Source organism: Dermacentor andersoni, chromosome 1 (assembly GCF_023375885.2).
Source record: "Dermacentor andersoni chromosome 1, qqDerAnde1_hic_scaffold, whole genome shotgun sequence".
Lineage (NCBI taxonomy): Eukaryota > Metazoa > Arthropoda > Arachnida > Ixodida > Ixodidae > Dermacentor > Dermacentor andersoni.
In genome coordinates, this window is record NC_092814.1 from 407,042,834 (window position 1) to 407,066,326 (window position 23,493).

General features: G+C 45.9%; 1 protein-coding gene and 2 long non-coding RNA genes across 5 annotated transcripts in view; 1 reads left to right on the plus strand and 2 right to left on the minus strand.

Annotated features, from left to right (window-relative positions):
- The window catches only part of LOC129381765 (uncharacterized), a 54,746-nt gene extending 53,933 nt beyond the window's left edge, over positions 1-813 (minus strand). Inside the window, exon 1 of the long non-coding RNA XR_008609886.1 lies at positions 207-813. This is a non-coding gene — a long non-coding RNA (uncharacterized lncRNA). The remainder of the gene's footprint in view (positions 1-206) is intronic.
- Positions 1-7,808, plus strand: part of LOC126518633 (uncharacterized) — a 616,165-nt gene extending 608,357 nt beyond the window's left edge. For all 3 annotated transcript variants that reach the window (XM_050168412.2, XM_055064864.1, XM_050168409.2), the window contains 3 exons: positions 836-1,005; positions 3,632-3,771; positions 4,303-7,808. In XM_050168412.2, coding sequence (XP_050024369.1) covers positions 836-1,005; positions 3,632-3,771; positions 4,303-6,646 — 2,654 coding nt within the window. In that variant the 3' untranslated portion in view covers positions 6,647-7,808. The remainder of the gene's footprint in view (positions 1-835; positions 1,006-3,631; positions 3,772-4,302) is intronic.
- Positions 7,809-11,763: 3,955 nt separating this feature from the next.
- LOC129381834 (uncharacterized) lies at positions 11,764-20,419 on the minus strand. Its single transcript, XR_008609969.1, has 2 exons — positions 20,081-20,419; positions 11,764-11,958 (listed from the first exon to the last, which is right to left on the minus strand). It is a non-coding gene; the product is annotated as an uncharacterized lncRNA (long non-coding RNA).
- Positions 20,420-23,493: the final 3,074 nt, after the last annotated feature.

Here is a 23,493-nt window from a genome sequence, read left to right on the forward strand (position 1 = left end):
TGCTTTGCTGAATCCTGTGTCACTAGTGTTGAGGCGTGCCTTTCGGGCTTTGCAGATGAACTTTCAAGCTCGAGAGGGAAATCGGACAAGCAAGTGCTTTGTCTCAGAAGCAGACAGAACACGATGAATGGCATCAATATCATTAACAGAAATAGGGCATTCTATTTTAGAGGCAATAGTTTGAAGAATTATCATGCAGTCTTCACCCTGGGTAACCGGAACGCCTTTGACTTCCAAGTTGTTTTTCCAAGGCGCAGGCACAGACCCAAGGGCCGCAGTGAGCTGTCAGAATCACGCCGGGAGCCCGATGACGCACGCTGCTGGCGATTGGGCCGGTTACTTGCACGTGCACGGTCGCGAGTAGGTGCTGAAGATTTGTTTAGGCAGGCCGATAGCGTAAACCTGTGAAGCCGAGACGAAAGGGTCAAGCATGCACACACTGCTACACCGCCACTGCTGCTGGTGCTGAATGAGTATTAGCGATCAACAATTAACTTAGGCCATAGTAGACGTTGTATAAATGCAGGACCTCATGGCTAGCTGCTGCGGACACTTCAGGCCGGCGACGCATCCTTTCTCTCGCTTTTTCGTGTTCTCTAGCTTACTGTCATGCAATTTTGCTGTTGAATTAATTAATGCTGATTAACGTGATGCTCCTCTTCAGTGTCCTTTTTACAAAGCCTAACTTATCTCTTCTAAAGAGCGCGGCCAGCGCTGTTGGTGAACCAAACATACTAAACGTATCGTAAGACGAGCTTGCAAGCAGCACGCGCACAGTTGTACAGGGGCACGACTCCCACGATCTTTCTTTCAAACCCGTTGCTTCTCTCTGCAGCGTACCTGTCGTGTGCCTCCGGTGAGATGGTGGTGAAAATCAACTTCAGCGAGCCCTTCCGTGGCATCACGTACGTTGACTACGACAAGACCAGCCCCTGCAAGTTCTACGGTGACGGGAGGAAGTACTACGAGCTAAGGATACCGCTCAAGGGGTGCGGCACCAAGCAGGTGAGCGATGGCGCAGCGCTTGTGCAGCACCGAACAAATGGCAGCCGCTCTGAACATTATAGCTTCCTCAAAAGAAAGAGAAAGAGTTGTGGAAAAGTGACATCCCAAATAAGATCAAAACACACGTGAGCAACATAAAAGGAAAGACCGATCTTGCTTTTAAAGAACGACTCCTTGCGTATGGGATTCAAAGTTGCATGCAATTGCTGACTGTACGTATTTGCAAAAATTGTCTCTGCCAAAGCGCATAAACCTCTTGTGAAACAGCATTTGCGTAGTTCAGAGGAGTTCATTATCGTTCAAAGAACCAATACATTTAAATTCAAACCATAGAAACTGCTACTGCGTTGAACAATACTCCAAATTGATTTTTACTGCTACAAGAGTGAAAATACAGAAAGCGTTTTATCTCCACCTCTCCCTTTACGGCGTCAGGCCACCTCCTCAGCATAACCATAAAAAAGGCAAACTAGAGTCTGACGTTGTTGTACCTGAAGGCTACAGACTTGAGCGCCCTACTTTACATATGAACCTGGCTTAGCGCATGTGAATGTGCGATGAAGACACGCGGCTTCTCTCTGTATTTCGCTTCTCCATCCCTCTCCTCACGTGCAGCGTAGCAGACTGCGCAAAGTCTAGTAACCCTCCCTGCCTTTCCTTCCTCCCTTCTCTTCTTTGTCCCCTCTCTCTCTCTCTCTCTCTCTCTACACACACACACACACACACACACACACACACACACACACACACACACACACACACACATATATATATATATATATATATATATATATATATGTATATATATATATATATATACGAACCGCCGCCTCAATCTGCTACTACTGAACCACGCATGCAACGTTTGCGTTTGCTCATTTGTTCGGCGTTTTGTGCCACCCGTGGACTCTTAGATTGGTAGCGCTTGTACATGTATTATTGGAAGCCGCAGTATTCACTGATATTGAAGCGGACGAGGACGTCGTCGTCTGCATCCCAATGAAGAAGTTGTAAGTTCTTGAGAAGCTAGCGGTGTAGGCTGTGAATACCTACTGCTGTCGCTGTAAATGACTTTAGAACCGGAGGAATTGTGGAACTCAGCTGATACGAATCTTTTTCCTTCTTTAGGCGAAGGAGTAAGTACGATCACTGATGTTAGCCGGAAATTATTTTATGAGTATTTCGTACGTGGACATTGTGTACCAAGTATCTGTGTCGCTGAACACTTTATGTGCCATGACCTCAAACTACAGTGGCGAAATCAGTTGACGTTTCTCTCCTTGTATTCCTGAAAAGCTTTCCTTATGCGCTGCAGTAGGAAATTATATGTGCAAGAAGAATGTATGCCTTGATAGATTATTTGTAATGTATCTCTCAAAAGATAGCGGTAGCCTTGCACGGCTGTTGTGAAGTGTACATGCCTTGCGCACTGATCCATTTTAGTTCCACTGCTACAGCATGTGCCCGAAAAGTAATTAGGTTAAAATAAACAACCCACCGCAATGGTTCAGTGGTTATGATATTCTGCTGCTGTATGCCAGACGACGCACTGATGCTGCAGACGCATTTCGATAGGGACAGTATGCGATAACCGAACTTTAGCAGCACGTCAAAAACCCAAAGTTGGCTGCTTGATTTTTTATTGCTACTATTAATAATACTGTAGCCAATTTTGTATTATCCTGTATTTATGTGCTTCCCTTAAGCTTATAGCAAATTGTGCTGTATTACTATGCAAGATGGCATTATCTTTGAATACTACTACTAAGAATAACTATTATAAGAGCAGCTGTCCCGAGCAATGTTCACATCGTTCTCACTGCTGAGCAGCTGCACGCATTATTGCCAAGCATTTGTTGCCTGTCGCGTCCTCCGACATGCTAAAGAAAGACCAAAAATTCAACTTCAAGTCCAAGACGCGCTTTCGAACCTCCAGAAACGGGCTGAAGGTCGCTGCATAGACGGCGATATCAGCCAAAAAATTTATGCCACAACGTTCGTCTTGAACTGCATCTCATCTACTCGCCTTCTTGGCAAGAAAGCACGCGCACGCTTCCCTTCTAGACTCGATAATGCATCAGGCCTGGAACACACAGAATACTGTGAGCCTTGATGGGCTTACAAAAGCAGGAAAGCAGTTCTTCAACGTAGTGACTTGAGCAACGAAGTATTTGATTGTGATTGACCAGCTTGGTACTGTGCGCATTCCTTGAAAATATTCAGTATCTCATAGGAACTTGAGGCGCTCAAATGAGCCTCACGATTAGTGCTGGGCTAAATTTTTTTATCTACTGCACAACCTGCAAAAGCTTAAAATGTGTCATGATTCCATGACTGAAACGGCCTGATGTGTGATTCTTTTCTAGAAGGGAACAGAAACGCGCTCGTGCTACATAGGATGGAGGTTCTATGGCCCAGGTCCCCTTGAAGACGAAACAATGCGGGCGAACTGCGATTGCATCTTTCGTTTGAGGAACGACAAAATAGCACTTGCATTTTTAGTGTTTATCATCTAAGCTTGCACGGCTCAACACCATTTTATTCCTGTTCTGTTCTTAATTTTCTTTACAGATCCTATTTAATCAGTTGATTTTTTCATTGCCTCGCCGCTCCTTTTCGTTCGCAGGAGGCCCCACGAGTTTTCATCAACAATATCATTGTACGCTTCCATCGGTCCCTGGAGCTCGAAGAAGATGAAATAAAGACCATCATCTGCCGCTACCCGCCTCCGCTGGCGCCACCGCCTACCAACGTGATTGCGCCTATGTGAGTATCAGAATAAGCTTATCTTCTAACTGCACGTGTCCGTCGTAATGACGATAAAGTGCAAAACACGAACACAGATCGGCAACATCTGGTACAAAAATTTCAACCCTGACTAAGATGTAAATTGACTCAGTTTTCGATGACAAGTCGTAATTCTCTCTATACTGGGTAAAATGCTTTAAACGAGTTAGTCTATCTTCTTATTTTGCGGCATGTTCCAGAGTAACAAAAGCAAGTGAGTTACTAGAAATGATTTGCCTTAGGAATAATGTCGTTTGGCCACTGCATCCACAAATTTGTTCACCGCAGCCACCAAAATCGGTCGCAGGAACTTTCGTTTGGACGTTCTGTGCGTGTCACTTACGCGATCGAACTGCAAATAAGGTTCAAATAAAAATTATAGCTGAACCATAGTGCCGTTGTGACCGGTTTCTCTTGCACTGCCCACTGTGCTTGCGGACTGTGTACACTTTCAGACGATTTTCAGTTGTTTCCCCCTTAACCCTAACATTTTTATTTTCCACCACGCAGTATCGAGGCTCCGCCAATATTGCCAGCTACGAAGCATCCGAAACTCTCCGAGGTCGAGTTGCTCCTCATCATATGCGCGTTGCTGTTCTTGACGCTTCTGCTTCTGGGCATAGGAATCGCTTACTACTGCCTGAAGAAACGCAACATCAAGGTGGTCAAGAAGAAGAAGGGCATCTCCTCGGCACCCGCTTCGGAGATCACCAAGCTCAGCGGCTCAACCATGGGCACACTGTCTATGTTTGACCCGATTCGCATACCACGGGCAATGGCCGCCTCCACTTCCGGCTCAGAAGCTGCTCTGCTCACGCCTGTTTCCGCTCAGCGGTCCGAGACGATACCATCAGATTACCCCAGCGAGTCGCCGTCCTCAGCGTCGGACGCCGAAGAGGTCGTGGAGCAGCGACACGTCGTTTTATCGGCTGTCCCGGTGCAGAAGCAGTACGATAATGCCGCCTTTGCAGCCGAGCCGTACCCGGTGGACGCTGAAAGGGCCGAGTCTCTGTCTTCGGTCCAGATAGCGACGGTCTACAAGCCGTCCATACCCAGGGCAAAAGCGAAGCCGTATCCGATAGATCAAGAACGCGATGAATCAGTGTCGTCTCTGCAGCAGGCGCAGATGATCCTTAAGGCAGCCTCGGCGAAGCAACAACAGCTGCAGGCAATATCCGAAAGCGAAGACCAGCTTGACACTGAGACTGTGGAGAAGAGCTATGCGGCTGTGTCTCGCGTGGTCGCTGCGCCTCCGACCGCGTACAGGGTTGAGCCTCCTGTCTACACGAAAGTGCGCAAGAAGGAAGAGCCTCGACCACCGTCTCTGTATGGCAGCATCCCCGACAACGATGACTGGTCTCACTCGGAAGTCGAGTTTGCCGCTGATATGAAGCCGCTCATCCGAAAGCCCAAACGAACCACCCAAGTTCTCACCGACTATCTTGTCACCAAACAGGACGACACAGATCTCCGAGAGGACGTGACAAAACGCCACCAGGACAAGTTGCGTACGCTAGCGGTGTCCTCCGAGGCTCCAGATACTTCCGTGTCCGAGATCACTGCCATTCCCGAAACGACGTTAGCACCGCGTAAGCCGAAAATCACGGTCAAAAATATTGATGAGGTGTTCGTGACCACGGAGCACGAGACTATTGCCACTGAGCACGTCGTGAAGACGACGAAAGATACCACAGAACAGCTCGTGAAATCTCCGACAACACCGCCCTCTTGGGACGTGACTATCAGGCACTATGCGCCGGAGAATGAAGGACCATCCGCACCCGGATCGCCAATTCCTCCAAGGTCGCCTTCTGGACAGCCTCCGTACACAGATAGACAAACCTGGGAAGCGGATACTACAGAAGTACGCCGAACCACAACCACTGCCGACCACCACCTCCGGACAAGCTTTTCACCGGAGCCGAAGATGCCGCGCACCACATCGCCTCCCCAGTGGGACGTCTTAAACAGGCTGATCACCCCACCGCCTGTCGAAGGTGTTGAAGAACTTACGCCTGACGTGAAAACCAAGTGGAGGACGCTCGTGACCGTCGACGATGTCTTCCGGACGCTCGTGCACGAGGCGACGACGACAGAGGAATACGTCCGAATCAGCCACGACTTCCGGTATGAGGCTATGTTCGAACGCCGCGTGTGGGACGTTATCATACGTGTCCTGACATATCCGGACCACCTCCATCCGCCCATCCAAGCTGAATTCCCGCCTGAGGTGAGACCGGCGCGTTACCGCAAGAACCAAGAACAGCGGCGAAAATCGTCGCTACCGCACGTACTCTCCGGCGCTGGTATCCCAGCTGATCTGAGGTCATTGCCAGAGTCGCACCGGTCCAATTCGATTGGCGACTTCGACATGAGGTCTATGACTGAGATTGATGTAGACTTCTCGCGTCTGGAACGCGAGTCTATCTCCAGTGATGACACTGTGCGGACTGGTCTCAGCATCACCGACCGAGCCACGTCCGAGTTTCTTGAGGATATTCCCAGCGTCGAGGGCCGGGCTTCTATTGACGGATACCTGCCTGTCGTCGAGAGGATGACGGCCGCACCAGCTGTCGACACAGCTGACGCTCGCAGCGATGCTACTTTTGACATTCCCAGCGGCAGTTTTGGGCCCGGCGGCTCCCAGGGAGCCAGTCGCACGTTTGTGGAGCGCTCTTCGAGGCAGTACTTCGAAGACCTGCCGGGCAGTCAAAGCAGGATCACGTCGGATCACATGAGGATGCAGACATCGAGGGTCGTGAGGACGGGAGGCCTGGAACGCGCGCCCAGCATGGATGGCAGAGAAGAAATAAAGTCCATCACTGAGCAGGACATCTACGACTGGCTACGGTGATTGCCAACTTGCAAGTCCCCGCGTCAGCTCCAACTTCTCGTGCGTAGCGGCGCACCGCTTTACACCGTAAGACTTGCTTTCACACGAGTGATACTGTGCCACAAGATGATGCAAAGTGCACCGATGGTGCCTGCTGCCTAACTATAATCCAGGAGCTCCAGAACAACGCAGTGAATGCGACTGACGACAACAGAACTAAATGTTGCGCAATGAACTAACGGCTTGTTTTTTTCTTTCTTTTATTTTTGCCTGCGTGCTTCTTGCAACTGATTGGTGACGAATTGAGGCTGTGTCGAGATATTGTAAAATATGAATCAGAGTGTTGTCTGGCATACATTTACAGGTAGCGGCTTCCAGGTTATCTCCTGCGATTCCCCATAAGATCCAATGGTTTTCATCCTTAACAGAGGACGAGCTTTCTTAGTTGGTTATCGCGAAATTTCTTCGTACAATTTTTGCTTTTGATCTAGGTACAGTGTAAGACTCATATGAACTATACATCTGTGCATAGAGTGCTAGCTGCGGCGTCTACTTCAGAATTTAAAATATAAGGAAGTTACCAAGCTTGCCATAATCAAACTGCTTGCACTTCAGCAGTATATGTCAGTACAGCTTAATGTGTATGTGAAGATCGGAACTGGAAGCTGGGAAATGGAGTCGTGAGTACGACGGCGCCAGTCTCCCAAGTTTAAGATATGGAATGCTTTGGGTGGTACTTGAGTCCGAACGTATATATATATATATATATATATATATATATATATATATATATATATATATATATATATATATATATATATACACATAATTTCTAATCTCGAGTCACTGTGCACGATGTTAAGGGAAAGCCTGCCTTCGTGAGCGGTTTTACTGCCATTTTGAGTCGTTAAGGCGGCCCGTTCAAATCAACACAAAAGGGAGTAACATAGTGCATATAATGGTAGCTTGTGTTAATATCGTGTACATTGCGTTTTGTTTCATTGAAGAAACCTTGCGCTGCATAGACTGCTTGTTTTGTTTTAAAGCGTACAGTGTTTGCTGCCTTTGACAGATTTATGACGAGGCCCTACTGCCATTTATGTATTTATTAATCGAGACGTGTTACAGATGAAAATAAAGCGCACTTTACACCATCGCTTAAGTAATAAAATTGATTCTGGAAGCTGGTGTCTCTTCTGCTTCAGCGTGAGCGTACTTCGCAAGAAGCTTCACACGCAGAATACTCAATCAATGATGCACTGGCTCTGCTTTTTTGGCTTCATTAGAGGAAAATGTGTTACAGGAATATGTAAACATAAATCGGAGAGGGGCATGGGTCTGTAAATTGAACGAATACAGTGAATAGTTTTATGAAACAAAAATACGTGTTACAAAATACACTGAGGTTTTTCTTCCACTTCGTTTGTTTTCGCAGTGCGCGAGCGAATCTTTCAGAAGAACTCAAACGCAAATATATTTTTATCAAAATTTAGGAGCGCAGATGTCGAAAACAGTGCTAGAATCCAGGGGCCGAATTCACGAAGCTTTTATTTCGCAAGTGATCTTCACCATTGGCTGGCTGTCTTCGCTAATACTATTGTTATGGGGATGTTGGGAGTGTAGAAGATTATATTTACAATACATATACAACTACTAGAACCTGGCAACCACTAGAAACGCTGGCAAAGAAGATGCCGGCCAGAATCACTTGAGGGCACAGGCTGTAATTCAGAAGCGGTAGAACGACGTCGTTGTTAGTAACCGTGACCAACGTATGCAAAACAGCAACGTTCCGGTTCAAAAGCACGTCGATGATGGGGCGAAGCACGTAGTCACCGTCAGGAACCTGTGGCTGGGCTGTCAAAGTGACGTAAGTAACTGCCTCGAGTGAGAGACGCAAATCGTGAAGCGAGCACAAGTGCGGTGAGCCGGTGCTCGGAGCATCGGCGAGTTGAGGCAGTTCCAACTGAAGAACGCCCGTTGCGCAGTCAATGAGAGCAGAATGAGTGGATAAAAAGTCAAAGCCGAGGATAACGTCGTGAGGGCAGTTGTCGATCACAGCAAAGAGAACAGAAGTAGGGCGATCGGCTATAATTAAACTCGCAGTACACATTCCAAGAACAACCAGCACGCCGCAGTCGGCCACACGAAGTACTCGGGCAGCTGATGGGGTGAGGACATTTTTTAAACGTCTAGGTAGGCTATCACTCATCACAGATACGTGGGCTCCAGTGTCTACGAGTGCTTGGACAGGTACGCCGTCTATTTTAACGTCTATTACACTTCTCCTTGTTGGCACAGACAGAGGATTTGCTGCGGTAGTAGGCACTGCAGAACCACCTCTGAGGGCTGCATTGCTTAGTGTTCCGGAAGGGGGCGGCGAAAAGCCACAGGGGACGAAAGGCGACGTGGCTATGGGTAACGGCAAGATGGGCGACGTCATTGCGGTGAACGAGACTGGTGTCCGCGCGGCGATGGTGAGCAGCTGTACGACGTGTTCCTAGCAGAGTTGTTGGCGCTGTTAGACTCGGCGGTGGGCGAAACAATGCGGGCATTTCCATCAAATCGGGTCTGCTTGATCAGCGTGCGACGTGTTCATGGCCACGAGTTTCGACAGTATCGGGCAACATGACCAATGCAGCGACAGGTGAAACATATCGGCTGGTCGTCCGCAGTTCTCCACTCAGTCGGGTTGCGATAACGCGGACAGAAGCGTCGGGGTGGAATGATGAAAATAGTAGAAGGGCGTTCGTTAGCTCTGGGATGGGCGACAGCAGACACAGAGTGTAAACCAATGTTTTCATGTTCCTGGCGAACGATGGCTTGTACGAGAAAGAGAGAGAGAGAGATGCAAATGAGAGAAAGGCAGGGAGGTTAAGCAGACTTAAAACCTCCGGTTTGCTACCCTGCACTAGGGAAAGGGGAAGTAAAGACGGAAAGAACAGCGTGGCAAAAATAAAAGCATGAGAAAAAAATATGAGAAAGGACGGAATGGGGTCATTATAGTCTTTCTAATAGGCCACTGTCACGTAAAAAGGTCAACAAAGCCTTGACTGACTTTCGCTGCGACATTTCCTGTCGGCATTCCAAAACTGACTGTTCTGAAAGTGGCCTGTGGTCAAGGCGTGCAAACGCGGTCGCTAGTGATAGCCGGTGCGCGCTGTATTCAGGACAGTGGCAAAGTACGTGTTCGATAGCTTCCTCCCCGCCGCAGTGACTGCAAGCCGCGCTGTCGTCCATACCGACTCGGAAGGCGAAAGATATTGTGTAGGCGACACCAAGCCACAGTCGGCAAAGTACTGGTGTTTCGAGTCGAGAGAGTCCAGATGGGTAGATGTGGTAGGATCCGGGCTACGCTAACAGAGAGTTGCGGGCGCCATAGCATCCAGTTCACGTCTAACGATTCCCACCACGTCCTCTGATGGCGACACAACCTGTTGGGCGCGTTGATCTTCACACGTCGACGTTGCGGCAGATTGGGATGTCTGGCGAATAATTGGAAGACGCATCGGCTTTTGGCCTGCTCCAAATGTCGGCACTCTTTAATGATTGCATCAACTGTAGAGTAGCTTTTCCACATGAGCATATTAAATGCATCGTCAGCAATGCCCTTAAGCACGTGCCCGACCTTCTCAGCTTCTGTGATGTCGTGATTGGCCTTACAACAAAGTGCCAGCACGTCCTGCATGTAGCACGTCCTCCGTAGGAGATTGGGCACAGGAGGCCAGTTTCTGCTTTGCGGCAATCTTTCGGCCGGCTGGTTTGCCAAACAACTCTGTCAATTTCTCTTTGCACTGGTCCCAGCTGGTTCCTCTTCGTGGTTTTCGTACCACGCCTTGGCCGTGCCTCTTAGGTAGAACAACAGGTTAGCTAGCATAAGCGTAGGGTCCCATCTTTTGATTCATTCGTACATGGTTCGTACATGGCCACCCACTCTTCAACGTCGGCGCCATCGGTACCGCAGAAAGTTCTAGGATTCTTGGGTTGCACAACGACAACTGAAGGTGACAGCGACGTAGCATGCGACGGTGACGCATGAGGCGGCCACGACGTTGATCCCGAGTGCTCACCGTCATTCATTGTGCAGAAGCTGATGTGACGTCCACTGCGGAGCTCCGTTTCGACCCGTGGTACTCCACGCCTCCACGAATATGTTACGGGGAGGTTGAGAGTGTAGAAGATTATATTTACAATATGTATACAAAATGAGTCCGAATAGTTAAAATGGCTGACCGCCAACAACCCGTAGCAGCCACCGTCTCACGATCTGCTTCTTGTCTTCGTTCATCCTTCTGTAACAATATGTCCAGCTTAACTACTGCCGAAAATTTGCTCTAACAATTTTAGCGTAATAACTTTTTTGAGAATGCGGGTCTAAGACCAAATCAGTCAGTCGCATTTGGACAACATGAGTAAATGCCATACAGGCATGAGGGAGCACGCGCTTTGGGATCGGTGATCTACACGGGGATCCTCTATTAAATATGTTTGATTCCTATTCATAAAGATACAAGATCTGAAGGGAAGGCGCTAAAACGACGGTGGACGAAGAAAGAACACATACATACAGGCCGCCACTTCCAACAATGTATAATCATGAAAAAACGTCGCTGATTTATACTAGGAGCGCAATTCCCTTATGAAATAATGAGATTAGCTTCACATGAAAGTCTGATGAGTTTTGACATCACAGCGATTAGACTTTCTGATGAGTTTCTTTGCAATTTTCTGATGAATTCCTAATGTCATTCTAAAACATATTGGCCGCCGTCTTTCTGTAGATTTCTTGACGAGTGTTTTTCTTGTGAGCATGAAATGTCTTCCTAATGTGCGCTCCAAAGCAGTTTTCTTGTGACTTTCTCATGCCTTCCTAATGAATCTCTAATGAGCTTATACATTAGACTGCTGGTGCTTATAGCACTCCTATAACAAAATTGGCCACCACGTGTGGTAACATTTCCTCATGTGTCCCAATGGCAGTCAGACGTTATTTAAACATGTTACCTGTGCGTGACTGTCTTTGGTGCTTGATATATGCAGCCTGTATGCATGTATGTATGTCCAGCGAAGATGCAGCACTTTTGACAACATGTACATGGGCCCTACATATGCTGCATGTTAGACATTACTCAACGAAAGAAATTTAACAAAAACATTTATTGGGCCTATCAATGCTTCCTTAAAAGCAGAAGGAGGTTAAATTATAGGAAAACAAAGTATCAGACTGGTCACGGATGTGATATTTTCCTTTCATTTAATATCGCTACTTATCATTGAGGAGAAGCTGTTCTTGAGGTGGAGTGTCGTCATCTTGAGGTAAGTACACGTGTACCCTGCATGGTAGATAGGACAGAAAATTAACAAAACTTGGCAATCAACCACAGAAATACACGCTGTATCACTTGCTGCAGAATGATCTGGAGATGTTATAGCTACTTCTGCGAAAAATTTATGTGGTGTTGGTTCACACAAAGTTGTTGAGGAACACTGTGTGGCCTTTAGGTGCAGCAGTAACTACAGTAAGCAGAAATTGCTCTTGGCTGCACAAATGTGCAACGTGGATCAGCTGTGGCGTGTGTACATGTCGTGAACTACTTCAGCCATATCGGTTTCCACTTGACAAAGGACAGCAGTGTCTGTGGATTGCTAGCGAGACTGAGAAAATCTCACTAATTACTTGGCATGGAAATGAGCGTAGGAGTGTTTGTGTACGGGCAACCCCATGCATTCCAGAGACATACAAGTGCCAGTCATAGAATATTTGCATCAGCTACGGGCACAGTTCTGATACATTCCAAGCCTACTATGTCATGCCTGTGTTGGCCTCCTGAATGATGGCATATATCCCACCCATTCAAGAAATACACTACACCATGTCTGGGGTTATCGTTTACACCCGAGCGCTGCTTTCAGAGGGAGGGCACAAGTTGAAAAACAAATGCGTAGAAGCATGACAAACAAGCTTGCATAAAAATAATTTAATAATTAAGCATGGTGGTTGCTATCCCACGTGATTAGAGAGTATTCCTTATTGTCATGCAATCATAATGAGCGTTGACTGACACACGTCCCATTTTTGGATCTGGTATTCCTCACTGATTTTGTTGTATCAATCGGTTGCCATAGGCGAACGAAACAGATAAACAATCTAAATCCAGTGCACAGCTTGTCGTATCAATGCATGGTCAAATGGGACGAGCACACTGGTCCTTTGAGTGAATTATGGTGCTCTCCTACGCGCATGCTGAGGCACCGGCTAGTCAGCGTGCCCGATGTACATTGGACCAAATATGCACGTGATCAAAAGTATAGCCTACATTACCCCTGACAGATACGAGACAAATTTTGGGTATCTTTAACTAAGCAAGCCTCCAATGCCTGGGTGCATTTGTCAATTCACTTGTGGACAGCAATGCACATATATTTCCAGCAAAAATAAATTAGGCAGCATATGCACAACAGTCATGTTGTATGGTCTCCCTTCCCTCACTGCACAAATTTTGTCCTGAAAAGTTACATGAACTGATTGAATTGAAAATTGAATTGAGAAAGGCAAGGAGGCAAGCGAGGCTTGCTTGGTTAAAGGTAGCACCAGATTTGTCCAGTACGTGTCAGAGGCACTGTACTATATTCCTTTCACATGTGGTCAAATGTACATAGCGCACACTGGCTGGTGTCTAAATATGTACCTATGAGATCACCATATTTCACTCAAAAGACCAGAATGCTCGTCCGACTTGGCCACACATATCCGCAATGAGGCTTCAGGCCGGATTAGGATTGTTTATCTGTTTTCACCCATGGCTGAAAATTGGCAAGAGAAATCAGTCAGGCACACCACATAAATACCAATAAGTGTGAGCCGGCCCCCCTTATCAATGCATGAAGAAAGGCATCCTTTGTAGATTACACGGAATAGAAATTAGTCTGTGCCTATTTACTTACTTCTTTTTATGCAAACACCATTTATCATGATTTTATGCCTTTGTATTACAACTTCTGCCACCCCTCTCAAATTAACTGGTGCACAACACAAGCGCACATCCAGTGCTATTTTTGTTAATCCTTCCATCAACTTAAACAGGCAGTTGTTAGTCAAGGTCATGTTGCATGGTCTCCCTTCCCTCGCTGCGTAAATTTTGTCCTGAAAAGTTACATAAACTGATTGGCAAATTCAAATGGACACTACAAGTTTCGCCGAGTGGACACAGCTGGTTCTCATAAATGCACAAAAACAGTGATGGGTATCTGTTGGCATCATGTAGTGTGTGCAAACTAGCTGTGACATTGCTGCAGTAGACACACTCACAAATGCTACAATGCCTACCAGCATGAATAGGGGCAGCTTGCAAAGAAAAGAATACGAAGAAAGTGAGAGAAAAAATAGAAAGCTTACCAGAAAACACCTCACTACTTAAGTAACTGCAGCACAATGAATACTGGCCTTCCTATTCCATTTCAAGAAATTCGAGTTCATCAAATGTGTATTTGCCAGTGACAGTTATTCTGAGAACAAGACAGACATAATTGTAAATATCAATGTTAAACAATGGTATGCACAATGCGTGCTTAGACCTGTGACATATATGGCACACTACACTTCGAATTCTTACATGGACAAAAACAGCACATGCGTGTATCATAAGCAGAAAGGAAAACAGGGAAACATATGCTACAGCATAGCAAACAGTTCCAAACAAATAAAACCAAAATAAAAAAAGAAATATACTGTGTAACAGGCAAAAATAAGATGGACTTGCAGCCAAGCAATTGATGCGAGAAAAATACTAAACGTCAGGACATGCGAGGTGTAGTTTTAACAGAACAAGATAACGTGTGCATAATGTTTCAAACACAAATAAGCAGCAAGTGGAATAAAGTTGCATAAACATTTAGCCTATTTAGCAAGATGCATTAAGTGATATGTTGATACACTTATCCACTAATGATACCGAGGTCCTACTTTTGTGAACACGTACACTTAAAGCATACCTGACATGTCCATCCAGATTACACGCCGTGCTGCTGCAGCCATGGCCGCGGGTTATGTCAGTGGCGTAGCCAGAAATTTCGTTCGGGGGGGGCTCACAATGCAGCTCGGCTTCCTCTTAAGAGGAAACATTAGGTCGAATGCTCCTATCCAAATACATGTAGAAGCAGAATTCGTTTTTCTCAGCAACCACTTCACCAAATTTGATGAGGTTTATTGCATTTAAAAGAAAAACTTAAATTTTAGTGATTGCTTGTTTCGAATTTTCGATTTAGGTCGTCAATATTTTATTGAAAAGTGGCAAAAATCGAAAATTTTCAGAGAACGAAACAATGAAGTTTACAACTTTGTAAATCAGCAATGAAAATTGGTGTCACAATTCTGTGAATTACACATAATAGTACATCTACAGCGGACAAAATTGATGTTACACATGAGTCTAAAAAAATTAAGTATTATGGAAACACGGCTTTTGCAGAACCCTTGTACATAACATAACCAATTCACATACTATACAAATAGACATATCGAATTTGTCCGCCTTGAATGGTGTAATGGATACCGTTTACAGAATCGCGATATCTGTTCTTGATGCAGAACTATTAATTTGTAAACTTCGTGCTTCTATTTTTTTTTCGAAGTTTCAAATTTTTCACAATATCTTAAACAAAGTTCGGGCCCTAAATCGAAATTCCGCTTCCAACAGACACTAGAATTTGACTTACTCTCTCAATTGCAACAAATTTCATTAAAAGCGATTCAGGAGTTATCTCAGGAAAACGTTTCTGCGCTTTACATGTATCTGAATAGGCCGCGTCGGAGTTGGGCCCGAGCTAAAGCTTCCTCTTAAACAATTTGTCTAGGGATCAAATACATGAATAATAACTGCATTGCCATTGCCAAAGATGCTGCGAACTAATTCTTGAACGCTACGCACTGTCAATACAAGTAAAATATGTTTTTCTTTTCATAAAATATTATACTCGGATGTGCCAAAATTGTGCCCAACGTAACTGATGTCAATGCTTACATGTTTTTTGTCTATTTATTAAGTAAAGAAAATATCACACGAACTTTAGAACTACATCAGTTCGAAACCAGCAAAGCAGTGCATGCCGCTGATATGAAAAATGTAAAGGCCATGTAATGAACGAGTTGAGGACAAATATTTCATGAAACTTTGTCATTCAAGATCCTTGTTTACATTCTTGTACATATGCAACGGCCTGTGAATAATCTCAATGACGCTGTCATTTGTTCCAATGTATTACGCAGGAATGTATTACGCAAGAGCAGCTGTCATCGGTCATGTATCGTGAGTAATTGCACCGAAATCATAGTCGCCGCAGAGATCACGTATAAAAAGCAGGAGTCCTGCAGAATATACGAAGGCGAGTCAAATGAAAGTGAGCCAATGCGAATATATGACAAACGGGGTACTTTATTTAAAGGTAGCCTCCATAAGCATTTAGACATTTGTCCCATTGACTAACGAGTAGCGTAATTACCGTCTCATAAAGCTCCTTGGGTTGTTGCTTGAAAACATCAGTTACTGACTTTCACGTCATCGTCCGAGACGAATCTGGTTCCCTTGAGCTGTTTTTTTTTTATTTCGGTTGCCCCAAAATGTGGAAGTCGCAAGGCGACAGGTCTGAGCTGTATGGCGGATGTTGCAGCGTTTCCCACTTGAACTTTGCCAGTTTTGTACTAATGGTGTTAGGCTGCTGAGCACAAGGTCGCGGGATCGAATCCCGGCCACGGTGGCCGCATTTCGATGGGGGCGAAGCGAAAACACCCGTGTACTTAGGTTTAGGTGCACGTTAAAGAACCCCAGGTGGTCGAAATTTCCGGAGACCTCCACTAAGGCGTGCCTCATAATCAGAAAGTGGTTTTGGCACGTAAAACTCCATAATTTGATTTTAATTTTTCTTAAGTTTTGTATTAACCTCATCAGCGACGTGGGGACGGGAATTGTCGTGGAACAAGATGACCCCATTCGTCAATTTTTCACGTAGTTTTCTCTTGACTGCGACACGCAGCCAATCCGGCGTTCCACAATATCGGAAACAATTGATAGTCTCTCAAGATTTAGCAAATTCTATCAGTAATGGCCCCTGGTGATCGAAAAATAAAAGTCAACTACACCTTTCCGGCGGAAATGACGGCCTTTGCTTTCATTGGGGGTGGTGAATTCGAATGTTTCCATTGTAAGCTTTGCCGTCGTGCTTCAGGAGCGTAGTAGTGGCATGATGATTCATCTCCGATCACAATTGCAGACAAGAAATCGTCACCCTTATTGTGATACCGGATCAGATGAGTAAAGGCAGCGCCGAACTTCTCCGTATTCTGGCGGTGGTTCAAAATCTTTGGCATCCATTGCGCACACAAGAGCCGATAACCGTGATGTTTATGAATTATGGCGTGAACGGTGACGGTGAACCGAATCATGACTGATGTTCACACGCTCTGCCAGTTCATCGATGCTTATCCTCCGTTCTTGTGTCATCAGCTCATCAACCTTTGCAATTTTGTTAGGGGTAACTGCCCGATGGCTTTGGTCTGGTCTGGGATCGTCTTTGCAACTTTCACGTCCTTCTTTGAACCGTTTGTTCTAACGCTTCACAGTGGCCAATGAAATAAAATGTTCAATGTACACGGCAGCCATACGGTGATTAATTTCTTTTTGGGAAACACCTTCAGCTGTCAAAAACCTCACGGCACCACGCTGCTCAACTTCTGGAGCATCCATTACGACACGCAACCCTGTTCAACCCAGTGTATGAGCGCATTAAAGGACATTTATCCTCACACCTGCGTGTCACTTTTGTAAATGAGAGATGCCTGTGTGCTACGCGCAGGCCTTGCAGATAATGAAGAGAACCATAATTGCGCAGGGTGGGTAGGCTCACTTTCATTTGACTCACCCTCAAACATTAGAAATGCGAAGATACAATGAAATATACAAATGCAAAGATACAGCTTGATAAAAGGCAAAAAAGTGCCACTGGAAACAAAGTTCACTGCACGTATGAACAAAACCTCGCAACAAGAAATCTAAACATACGTGTAAGTCTCCAATAAATGTACGTATCTAAGAAAAAGTCACGCTGTATAATGGCTCAAACAAGGCAAATAAACCATGTTGCGCAATCACAGATTCACAGAATCCTAGATCCCTCCCCATCAACTCCCCCCGATGTATCGCGCGAGACGGAAAGCGGCGCGCTTGCTCCTCACTTTTCTCCCTTGCGCACATAAGACTGAGCCAGCATCTTCGGCTCATCCATTCCCCCTCACCCCCCCCCCACGTTTTCACTCGCACATACAGCATGCGGCGCGTGGTCACGATGTTATCGCCCTTGGACTTTATGCGGAATATGAGGGCGACGGTGACCCCAGAAATGCGCCTAGAGTGTCCATATAATTGCTATCGAAATAATATAGTAAGATTATCCGGCAGCTGAAGCGTCCCATGGCCCATTACTTTCCGCAAAAGTAACAAAATAGAACTTTCACCATGCGACAATTTGCTGCGCCGCAACAAATTTTTTTTTTTCCTTTTGTGGGGCGGGGGCACCGTAATGAAAACAAAAACGCAATGGAAAGTATGTTGGTCACAATCGAATGCCTACACTGGGCAACTAATGTGGCTATTAAAGGAATATAGAAGAAAACACGAGACGCTTGGTCCACCAAGAACCATGCGCATACTGCTCGGTATCCTACACCGGCGAGACAAGACTTTCTGGAGAGGTTGCGCTCAAGCGAACGCGGTGCAATCCGTCGAGTCCCCACAGTGATGGCGGCTAGTGACCCTTGTTTCTTTTTCTCGTCTGCTAGATAGAAAGCGTCCAAAACTTTGCCAGGCGAAAATGCACTCGGCCAGAGAAAACCGAACGCGCAACGAAGTGCGCCGCGCGGTGGTCGGGGCAACACGAGAAAAACGCGTGCGCTCTGGCTGGCTCTGGCAGCCCGCGGGTAAGGGAACGAGAACAAAAAAATTGAAGAGGCTCAATGTGTCCTCGCGATTAAACGTCAAAGTAGAAAAAAAATAAATAAGAACGTAGTTACCTTGGCTGCCTTTAGTGTCTTCACTGGATGCTTTCGCGCAGGTGAAAAAAAAAAGTTGATATACGTTTATGTGACATGACGGCACGAATAAACCACCACAACGCTTCGTCTCATCGGGCCTCGCTGCGGAATTTGCCAACTTGTTTGATAGTGTGTTGATTTGGCTTGTCTCGTTGTATGGCCCGATGTACGACTTTGGAAAAGTTAATGAACCTCTGGCGTCAAATATTTATGGGAACATTAAACTTACAAAGTTCCGCAATTGAAAATCGAAAGCACACGTTTGGAGATGTCAATGCACCTTTCACACCAAAAGTTTATGAGAACTAGACGTCCTTGAAACTTTGTGCTCTGATGGGGCTGCTTGCGTTGTGCGACTCCCGGTGCATGGGCGTTGCCGCGAAATCCAGCCCGAGTTCGCAATTTTTGCGGTGAAATGGCTTTTCGAGCGTGAAAAAGACGTTCTAGACAAAATCCATAATGATTTCCGGCGCCGGGGGTTGCTTTTGGCCGGCGGTGCATGGACAGCACGAAAAAATTTCGGGGGGGGCTCAAGCCCCATAAGCCCCCCCCCTGGCTACGCCCCTGGGTTATGTGGACACTGTTGTGGGTCATGGCTTCACCACTACAAAGAGAATTCTGTGTTAACTTATAGCTGTGGCACAATAAGACTATCACATCCTGAAATCATGCAAGGAGCATGTAAAAACAGTCACGAAAACAATGCCTGCACTGGTGCAGGGTGGCGACAGAGCACAAAGTCCAAGTCACTGATGAATGTCACGATAACAGGGACCCCTTCAACACGGCAAAATTTCACACGCAGCAGCAGCAGCGCATTACATGAATGTTTGTTTAGATAACGATTCTATAGTTTCTTTCATGACTTTAAGTAGCTATCCCTTGTATTATTTAGTTACGTCAAAGTTATGGCAACACCCCTTCAAAACAAACCTGTACCAGTAGCACGCTGTGATTGCTTACATTTTTTCCCCTAATACTGCTCGTAAATCGAAAACCTTGTAAGCAGAGATTATCTACAACGTCGAATCATTTATAAGCGAGGAAACGCCACTGCAGTAAGAATCGGTCAAGAGGCAGATGAGTCGTTATCATGCGACTTCAGTAGAAAAGCTGAAGCTCACGCACAAGCGCGCATGATGAACGCGATTATTTCCGAACGTAATCTTTCTCACCAGAAGAAAACGCTTATCAAGATTTTCAATTGCGCATTATGGCAATAAATTCGCGCAACTAAACACTGACACCCAGCAAGCATCGGCATAGGTTTCACTGTTGTCGTGGGAGTTCCCTTTCCTACGTTCGCAAGGCACCCTATGACCACACGAGAAGCTCGCACAACACGTGTGTAGGTAGCAAGCACAGATACTCACCCTTTGAATGGCACGACGCGGTCGAAAAGAACCCTCCAAGTTGTCGGTGCTTCGATGTTACTCCCAGCAGACGTGCCGTTGCATAGTGGAAGAGCAGTGGCACGCTAACGATACGCATTATTTCTTCGCGACGTCCACCCAACTTTCCACGACAACCAGAGACGAAGGGAACGCACTCCACGGCATGAACATCGTTGGTCCACATTTGGCTGGCGCGCCATGCACACGGCGAGTTTGCAGCGATACACAAGCTGTCTGTGGCACTTATGCGCACGCGAACTAAGTCACATTTCGTTACAGCAAACGCAAAAACATACGATCAAACAAGCACATCGTTGCAGCTCGCACGCCAGAGCGACAGGCTGATTGGATTGGATTGGATTGAAAACGGGGCGGTGGGTGGCGCCACCAACAGGTCGGTTGGGGCGGTCGGTCGGCCAGCGTCATCTGAGGATTTGTGCCGCTGCCTAATTGCGCATAGCTGTTGCAAGACAAGCAGAACCACAGATAAGTCTATATTGTAAGCTATAGCTTGGTATAGAAAGAAATTCTATAACGCATTTTCAATTTAAATCGCTTCTGCTATCTGCAGCCAGAAAAAGCATGGCCTTCGAGATCTGAAAATGTTAACCCTATAGAAAGCCGTTGCTGTGACGTTATTCGAACGATTTGCACTTCGGTTACCTCTCATAAAACCCGTGAATTACGCATTTCGCTGCTCCCCGTGCTACCTGCGCGGTCACTTCATTTTAAACAACTTCCTGCTGTCGTTGACATCAACTGTATAGCCTCACACATTGTTGACGCGATCTCCGAGGGACACATGTGCAGTGTGCGATGTTTCAGTGCCCGTTGCAAAAGTGTCACGCAAAGCATCAAATCTGCTCGTGTGGCGCAGCTTACACCCCTGTTGTCCGTATCTTGCTTTCGTGTTAGTGTGTTTAATGTGCGCGGGTTGCCCTCCTGTCGCTCGTGCCTTCTGTGTTGATCCTGCTACCACGAAGATTCCTCGAAAAACCCACATGTCGCGGCAGCGTGCATTTGTCCTATGTGGTATATGCCAGAAATGTGCGCTTGCGTACGATGTGCTTGCAACCAAGTACTACAGTGCGTTCCAGCAAACAGACGCTGCCGCTTACGCGCAGTTTCTTTTTTTTTACCCACCGTGGTTGCTCAGTGGCTATGGTGCTGGGCTGCTGAGCACGAGGTCGCGGGATCGAATCCCGGCCTCGGCGGCGGCCTTTCAGTGGCGGAGAAGTGCGAAAATACTCGTGTAGTTAGATTTAGGTGCACGTTAAAGAACCCCAGGTGGTCAAAATTTCCAGAGTCCTCCACTACGGCGTGCCTCATAATCAGAAAGTGGTTTTGGCACGTAAAACCCCATAATTTTTTTACGCGCAGTTTTCCATGTCATGATCATGTCAATCTGCAAAATTGTCGGTTGGCCACTTAAAGACTAGTAACTTTTCCGAGAAATCAAACTGCTCAGAACAAGGCACACGTTATAGGTTTGCACTGTTTACCAAATGTGATACCGGGGTAACACGAACTTACGGTGCTCTTTAAAAAGGAAAGAAAATGACGTCGTTGTTTTGTGCCTAGCCCTGATATATCGGAAGCGTTTGCAGAGTACTCGGCGCTCACGCTGTGTTATATCGTTTTCTTCATTTTTGTCTCTTAGACTGCCCCCAACGATGAATCGGAACCACTCCCACCAAAGGCCAAGGGTCCGAGTGTCTTAATTAACTGTATCCTAATTAACGGTACCTTACTTAACATCGTCTTCATTAACACCAATGGTCATGATTTCGACTCCCACCAATAGCCATGGGTCCGAGTGCTTTCGTCAACAATATCTTAATGAACGGTACATTAATTAGCATCGCCTTCATTAACAACAAAGTTCGTGGGCACGACTCCTACACAAGATCATGGGCTCGAGTGCTTTCATTAACTATATATTAGCTAAATATGCCTTAATTCACATAACCGTTAACAACAAAGGCCGTGGGATCGAGTGCCTTAACTGACTATATTAAATAACAGTACCTTAATTAACATCGCCTTCATTAACAAAGGTCGTGGGTTCAATTCCCACCCAAGGTACTGGGTGCGAGTGACTTAATTGCTAGATCTTAATTAACTGTACATTAATTAGCACCATCTTCATTAACAAAGGTCGTCGGTTCGAGTGCGTCAAATAACTATCTTAACTGTGCCTTAATTAACGTCGCCTTCATTTACACCGAAGATCGTTGTACCGAGTATCTTAATTGACTATATCTTAATTAACATTATCTCAATTAACATCGCCTTCATTAACAACAAAGGTCGTGGGTTCGATTCCCACACAAGGTAATGTGTTCGAGTGACTTAATTCCTAGGTCGTAACTAACTGTGCCTTAATTAGCATCGTCATCATTAACAAAGGTCGTGGGTACGAGTGCCTTAAATAACTGTATCTTAACTGCGCCTTAATGAACATCGCCTTCATTAGCAGCAAAGGTCGTGGGTACGAGTGTCCTAATTAACGGCATAATAATCACGTGTGCCTTAATTAACATTAATTAACAGGCTCCGATTTCCACTAAGGGTCGTACGTGCGTTCGAGTGCATTAATTAACAATATCTTCAATAACTGTCTTAATTAACAGTGCCTTAATCAACACCAAAGGTCGTGGGTTCGCAGCCTTAATTACCGCCAAAGGTAGTGGGTTCGACTCCCATGAAAGGTTGAGAGTTTGCAACCTCTTTGTACATCGAGTGCTCACGCCGACAATGCCGGATTTTCCGGCTCATGAGCCATTTAATGCTATCGCATTGCAAAGAATTTTTCACGACTTGGCATCGTCTACATTCATATATGATGTACTTTGAGATTAGCAATAACAAAAAAGTTGTATACTCGTCTCATCAGAAATCCTAAGGTGCACTGTCATTTAGTCTCTGTTGTACTTGTGATGCCAAAAAACATTAGACGATGCATTTCTTATGAATGTCTGATATCACATTAGGAACACATAACGTCCTCTACAGATACTCATGGTTCATTTTCCTAAGGGAATCACAGTTTCTCAGTGCGCATTCGCGTTCAGGTGAAGCAGTTTACGTGATAGGGATATCGATGCAACGCTTGCGCACTTATCACCTGCTTCAGTGATCCTTTGGCCTCAATTATTAATCGAACCCATTTGTCATGGCTTCTGGCAACCACAGCGCAGGCGTGGAAGTCTGGCTTACATTTGCAATTTCTGCAGTGAATTGCCAAGTGGCCCTCCTTCCCATTGTTCACTTTGTTACTGTTTTGCCTCAGCCTGTCATTCAGGCACTGTTCTGTTTGGCCCACGTACTTTCTGCCACGAGCTAAAGGAATCTCATAAACGACTCCTGCCTGACATTCAACGTATTTTTTA